This window comes from Salminus brasiliensis, chromosome 24 (assembly GCF_030463535.1).
Source record: "Salminus brasiliensis chromosome 24, fSalBra1.hap2, whole genome shotgun sequence".
Lineage (NCBI taxonomy): Eukaryota > Metazoa > Chordata > Actinopteri > Characiformes > Bryconidae > Salminus > Salminus brasiliensis.
In genome coordinates, this window is record NC_132901.1 from 15281489 (window position 1) to 15288649 (window position 7161).

The following is a 7161-nucleotide window of genomic DNA, read 5'->3' on the forward strand; positions in this document are numbered from 1 at the left end:
TTAGTGTGTTCAGAAAATGTGTTGGAGTGTCGAAAATATGATTTAGTGACCGCTTGCAGAAAACATGTTTCACTTACCTTACATAAATAAATGCCCAAAAAGAAATACTGAATAGTTCATATTACGTATTTGCAATATGCAATATTGCATAGTAGTTACTGAATAATGTATAGCATTTATTGAATAAATTCATAGTGGATGCTAAATATTTCATAAGTGTTACTTTATAATTTATAATATATGCTGCAATTCATGGTAGTTACTAAATAATTCATATTAGGTACTGAATAATACTCAGTAGATACTAAATAATTCATAGCAGATACTGAATAATACTCAGTAGATACTGAATAATTCATAGTAACTACATACTAGATCCTGAATAATTGATAGAAATGACCAAATACTCCATAGTAGAAAATTAATAAATTATAGTAAGGCTTTGCAATATAACAAAAAAAACATCTGTATATGCTCATGAGAAAGGGGAATATACAATACGGTATGATGAAAACTATCTATAATGTTAGAGCATCAAGATTTATTTGTAATCTGGATCATGGTATGTTACAGATTTAGCAAACTGCACTGGATCATGTTGTTTGAGATGGTAACATTTAATTGTAATGTTGCTACAGCATGATTTGCACAAGACTGTATGCACACAGGTGGTAACGTAGCAGGAGTGATATTACACAGAGGGTCATTTTTTAATATATTAAATAAAATAGTTTTATGTAGCAATATTTACATTTATATGCGTTGCCTATTGCTGTTGATGTAGTGGTTACAACATCATTCAGGGAATGTTGAATAGCTCAAAGTAGTTGAGTATGAATAATGTAAAGTTACTGAATAATACTTTTAAAAAATAAAAAAATCCACAGGTTTACAGTTCCCATGGCCTGAACCCTAACGAGTGTCTGCGTCAGTCATGCAGCGCTGTCATAGCAACCATGAACAAGATGGCTACTGCCATGCAGGAGGGAGAGTATGATGCAGAGAAACCTCAACGAGTGGTGAGATGTACACACGCACACATAACCATAAATATACACACACCTACTTACATGCATGCCCCCATGGAGCTGTACAAAACACTTGTGCCCCTAACTTTCTGGTGACCTAAATATTAGTGGAAATTAATCTGTGTAATTCTAAACCTAAACCCTAACCTGACCTCGACACAAAGAGCCTAGCCAGAGACATGACCCTGGCCTGTTGTGATTCCTGACTCTGTGTGTGTGTGTGTGTGTGTGTGTGTGTGTGTGTGTGTGTATGTGCATTCCAGCCTCCTCCTGTGGAGGCCCGTGCAGCTGCTCTTCGGGCTGAAATCACTGATGCTGAAGGACTTGGCTTAAAGCTGGAGGACAGAGAGACTGTCATCAAGGAGCTTAAAAAATCTCTCAAAATCAAGGTTAGAAAGATTCACACCATTTTGTTAACTGTGAAACACGATTGAAACAATGAATCAATGTGTTCGGCACAGTGTTCATCAAAGCTGAATCACTAACTTACAGCCTGAAGTGGACTACTGGTCTTCTTACTGATGCCTTTGTGTTCTCTTGTCCTTTTTCTCAGGGAGAGGAGCTGAGTGAGGCGAACGTCCGGCTGAGTTTACTGGAGAAGAAGTTGGACACTTCCACTAAAGACGCAGACGAACGAGTGGAGAAGATCCAGACGAAACTGGATGAAACACTGACTCTGCTGAAAAAGAAAGAGAAGTGGGTGCTCTTTGTGTATTTGTGTGTGTTTAATAATAATTATTATTTATCTATATGGCACTTTTCATTGTAGTCAAATTATCTCAGACTTACCTGTTGCTTGAAAGTCACAGATTTATTTAATTTAGATTTTATTTAAGGATAAAGCAATCCATTCCTTGCCTCCCCATCCATTCCTTTAATGGTCTGACATATTTGGTCATTTTAGACTGTACAGTTATGCCAGGGGATACCAGTTCATTGTAGTATCTTATCCAATCTGACTGACCTTACTGTTCATTTGACTCATTTGACGGTTACTTTAAAATGCTGCAGTGAAATCGTTCATGTCTGTTGTTTGTATAGTAGGACACACTCTGAACAGGCTTGTAATAATCACCATTTACATTTACATTACATTTACATCACCAAGCAACTAGGTGTGCAATAATCACTTATGTCAACAGGCATGCAACATGGCTTTCTCAAATTCAGTCAAAACACTAGAATTGCGGTTCCACTCTGAAATAGCTCTTCACATTGTGGTTAGGTTGTGGTTTGGGCTTAATATAGCCATTACCCAGTTCTTTAAGATGTGCTTGGGATGGTTCAGATGCTGATTTACTCAGATTGTGGCATTCCTACATATTCTATATAACTTCATTTATATAATTTAATATTGCTCTCTCTCTCTCTTGCTGTGTGTGTGTGTGCGTGTTCATGGTGTGTAGGGAATTTGAAGAAACGATGGATGCTCTGCAGGCTGATATCGATCAGCTGGAGGCTGAAAAGGCAGAACTAAAACAGAGACTCAACAACCAATCACGGATGACCATCGAAGGGCTCCGTGGACCACAAGCATCTGGCATTGCCTCTATTGTTACAGGAACCACTGCAGGTAAATGCGCACAACCATGCACACAGATACATACACACACTGTGTATGTATGTTTATGTCTTTAGTGTTTAAGTGTACTGCACTCAAAATGCTAAAATTGCTGAGCTGACTGTGAATGAAACTTATACTACACTTACTAGCTACTGTCCTCTGCTACCCACATTAGCAAGTTTGCTTCATCAAGTTATTCCTTTGTGTGTTTAGGTGGCGGTGTGTCTGGCATGGGTGGTGTACCTGGTGCTGTGCAGGTGGTGGATTCTCCTCTCCTGAGGCAGCAGATCGACGTTCAGAGACTCGCCATCAAACATCTGAAGAACGAAAACTACAGGCTCAAGGTGACCCAGCACCACACACACAGTCACAGACTGACACACATTATAGACCATTAATATAAATAGCACAAAAAAGGGCTTCCACTAATCGTTATGAGGGTAAAGAACCTTTTTGCTCAGAGTGCAATTTGTGATAATCTAGACATGCAGTTAGCACGATGCTAATTGGTGGGATATAAGCTTCTAGAAGCTTCTATTGACACAAGTGCAAAACTAAATGAATGCTGTAAATATTAAATTATTCAGCTATTAACAGCACTAGAGGGTTAATGCCATTGACTTGTTAGTAGTGCATGCTAAAGCCTAGATGCTTGTGCACCTTATGCTGCTCTCGTAGAATCTGCATATGTAGCGCATGTCTTGCTGATGTCTCTTCTTGGGTGGCGGCTCACCACCTCAAACTTATCCCCAACAAGACAGAGCTGTTGTACATCCTGGAAACTGCTGGACAATCTTGCCATCTCTTTTGAGAACTCACTGATCACTCCTTCTACAGATGATTGAAACCTAGATGTAGTTTTTGTTCTCAAGTCATGTTGCAAACGTAACTCGGTCATCCAGATTTCTCCTGTACAATATCCGGAGAATTCGACCCTTCCTCTCTAGAAAGGCCGCCCAGGTGCTCGTTCAGTCACTGGCTTACTGTAGCTGCTGCCCGCATCACATTCAGAACCAGCCGTATTCAAAATGGACCAGCCCCTCTGGACTTGATGGCAATGGTCTAAAGCCCTCTGAGCTTCCAAGTATGTCTCGGCTTGACCTGCCATCCCTTAAAATCCACGGAAGACAAGCGCCCAGGCTTTTTTCTGTCCTGCACCAAAGTGGAGGAACGAGCTTCCCCTGGGTGTCCGAACGGCCCAGTCGCTCACTGTCTTAAAATGCAGACTGAAGACCCACCTCTTCCGAGAGTACTTGGGTGAATAGTAGAGTACTATGGTCTCCTTACTGACTTGTGTTTAGTAATGTCTAAACTTATAGGATCTTTGAATTTTTTGTCTATTCAAACTAGCTGAGGTTATCCTTGGGTAAATAGCAAAGCTCTTTTCTGAGGCACTCTGGATAAGAGTGTCTGCTAAATGCCTTAAATGTTAAAATGTTAAATGTTAGCACCTTTAAATACAGCTTCAAACCATCAAGCCAAAAGGTCAAATACGCCAAATAGAAAAAAAAATGATTAATTGAATAAACAATTTAACAGCACTTCTGTAAAGTATATTCATAACTTTACTTCCAGGCTGAGAAGATGAAAACCCAACTGGCCTCTCTACCCCCGCTCAGCGTGCCCAACATGGCGGCGGTGATAAAGGAAGGAGCGCTGACTGAAGGAACTCCAGGAACTCTCTACCGCAAAACTGATCTGCTGCTCAACAACCTGCTGAAGATGAGTGCTGGGGTTCGGGTGGTGGACATCACTGGAAAAACACCTGGTGAGGGGTAGTGAAAATAAATCAAACGTAGAATCTGAAGTCGTGCCATTCTGTAGTTTGCCTCGTATCCTTATTAGGCTGTCCAGCTGTAAGCTGGACTGAAGGTTCTAATACAGGCACAACGCAGACTACAAAGTTTTAATAGTTTTGAAGTTTGTATTTCTCCACATTTTGAACATGCTTATTAATCGAACAACCTATAAGAAACTTAAGAAAGTTACGTTTTAATGTATATCAGTGTTGTTCCTTAGCATTAAAATGAAAAAAGAAAACAGTCAGAAGTGCAGTTGTTACAAGTGATTATGAAAATTAGATTTGAATCATAAAGCAAAGTGACAGAAACAACTGGGCTGGTCTAACAGGGTGTGTGAGGTTTCTGAGACCACAAAAATAAATGCTTTTTATTGTGCTCTTTCCCAGTTAGTGCAAGTGCTCAGCTGTTGGAGCAGACCGCAAGACTACAGTCTCTCAGTGACTCTCTGGACAAACTAAAGGTGATAGACACACACACACACACACACACATCAAAAACAATTCATAGAAATAAGTGTAGTGAAGAGTATGTTATAATATTTTGTTACTTTCTATTCTAATTTTTCTTTTAGGGTTTGTCGTGCTAATACCGTTCTCTCTCTCTCTCTCTCTCTCTCTCTCTCGCTCTCGCTCTCGCTCTCGCTCTCTCTTAGAATGAGGTGTCAGACCACGTAGTAAGCCAGCAGACCGGTGCTCAGGCGCGCTCAGATTTTGCCACTTTCCCCTCATCACACTTTGTCAAGGTAAGACACCACCACACTCACACCGTACTCGATCCTGACAAACAATCAAATGTTGGCAATATTTGAATTGGAAAAGCTCAAATGTCTCGTAGTTCAGTGGGTTTTTTTGTTTGTTTGTTTGTTTTTAATATATTGTCCAAAAATAAACCGATTCCAGTAGTTTTAGATAAACTCTGCTTTCAATTGACAGTTTCTTAAACTTCAGTAAACAGCTGACACTCATTTCAATAATGTAAAGTAAGCACAAACCTAGTCTTAAAGCAGATACTGTAGATAGCATGAACTCTCACAATGTTGGACTGATAAATCAGTGCAATCATAATATCGCCCAAACTATATACACACATTCAAAGGTTTGGAGTCAGTTTTATATGAACATATTTAGTTAATATTTACAACATTAAGCAACTTTAAGGAACCCCTATACTACACGATCTAATTGTTACTTATACGAGGCACTAAGGATATTAATTTATTGAAACTTTATGTAGCTACTTTGTAGCTCTGTTTATCATTCTGGACACATCTAAAATGGATTACAGATTATTTAGATAATAATAATAATGTAAACATGTATCTGCATATTCTAATCATCGTGTACATGTGTTTATCAATGATGAGAAATTGTTTGCCTTGTTGAATAGTATTGTACATTTTATGCAGACCCCCATAGCTATCTTACACATAAACACAATCATGCATTTCAACCTTCCATTATCTTTTTCCCTCCATTTCCTACTGTCTCTCCCTCAGGCGGAGGAGGAGAAGAAGAGGTGTGGAACGGTTCTGGTGGGTAAAGTGATGATCCCGTGCACTCGCGGTAAAGAACAGGCACACTCCCTCATCCTCTCACAGCATCAGCTCCAGCGTGTGCACCGCCTCCTCATGACCTAAACGCCTGCTCATCAGCTTTCAGAAAGAACAGGCTGCTTCACCAATCAGAATTACCCTTCCACAATTACACTTCCTATTCTTCCTACAGTGCGCTCAGGAACAGGCTAACACACTTTCTCCATGCCAAAGAGAATCAACTTCCACTAAGCAGCTGCTTCTGTTTGTGCATTCTTTTGTACATTCAGCACAAATACGCACCACATATTCTGAATACGAAGGTGCCTGGGAAAATTAAGCGGTCAGCTTATATACCTCAAAATAGGACCATTCTGCGTAAATTGTGGCAAAATCCCTAATTTATTCATTCTTACCTGTTTCCGTTGACTGTTTTGGAAATCACTTTGGTAAAAAAAAAAAAATGAAGTATTCAAAATGACCTACAGATTCTTATGCAATTTTTAAAACCTTTACAACTTTTTTAATGTTTTGGGAGCGGTTATTCTGAACATCACACCTTTTTGATGACTTTTGATGTTAGTATTTTCACACGTGCTAATGCAAGTAAAGAGACTAAGAGGTACACTACACACTTAGTTCAGGGTATTAATGGTTAGACTGAAATAGATGTTGACTAGCTTTGCACTAATAATCACTCTCAGTTCTCTTTAAGCGAGCAGTGAGACTCTTGGCTGTTGGAGCACAAATGGACCAAACCAACACAAACCTGAAATTTTAGCTTTCAGGACATTTCTGTTGGTGATTTTCATAAAACAAAATGCCATGAAAAGCCCCCCCACCCCTCCCTAAATGATCTGCCATTATGTTCTTATGGCAGCAAAATAATCATCAAAAACACACGTTATTATTAGTTTGATTTGTAATTAAATGCATTCCTCAAGTAATTCATGAGACATGAACGTCCCACATGTTCAAAGTTGCAATGTCCACTGTCCTGTTAAAGAGGGAAAGCTGCCCTTCTTTACACACTCTTATACACATTTGTGCCCCTTGTATGACACATTTGGATTCCTCATTCGTTTTTTTTTTCATATATTTAATGATATTTAAGGAGTTCTGCTTGTTGAACAGCTATCAGACATATAGATACTTAATGTTGGTCCATGTAATGCAATGTTTAATGGCTTTTGCATTTGAGCTTCAATAAAGATGAAGAAAGAATTTGAATGGTTA

General features: G+C 39.2%; 1 protein-coding gene across 4 annotated transcripts in view; it reads left to right on the top strand.

Annotated features, from left to right (window-relative positions):
• Positions 1 to 7161, top strand: part of dctn1a (dynactin 1a) — a 30116-nt gene extending 22955 nt beyond the window's left edge. For all 4 annotated transcript variants that reach the window (XM_072669772.1, XM_072669769.1, XM_072669770.1 and 1 more), the window contains 9 exons: positions 888 to 1019; positions 1292 to 1417; positions 1582 to 1724; positions 2435 to 2601; positions 2806 to 2936; positions 4168 to 4360; positions 4781 to 4854; positions 5047 to 5136; positions 5890 to 7161. In XM_072669772.1, coding sequence (XP_072525873.1) covers positions 888 to 1019; positions 1292 to 1417; positions 1582 to 1724; positions 2435 to 2601; positions 2806 to 2936; positions 4168 to 4360; positions 4781 to 4854; positions 5047 to 5136; positions 5890 to 6030 — 1197 coding nt within the window. In that variant the 3' untranslated portion in view covers positions 6031 to 7161. The remainder of the gene's footprint in view (positions 1 to 887; positions 1020 to 1291; positions 1418 to 1581; positions 1725 to 2434; positions 2602 to 2805; positions 2937 to 4167; positions 4361 to 4780; positions 4855 to 5046; positions 5137 to 5889) is intronic.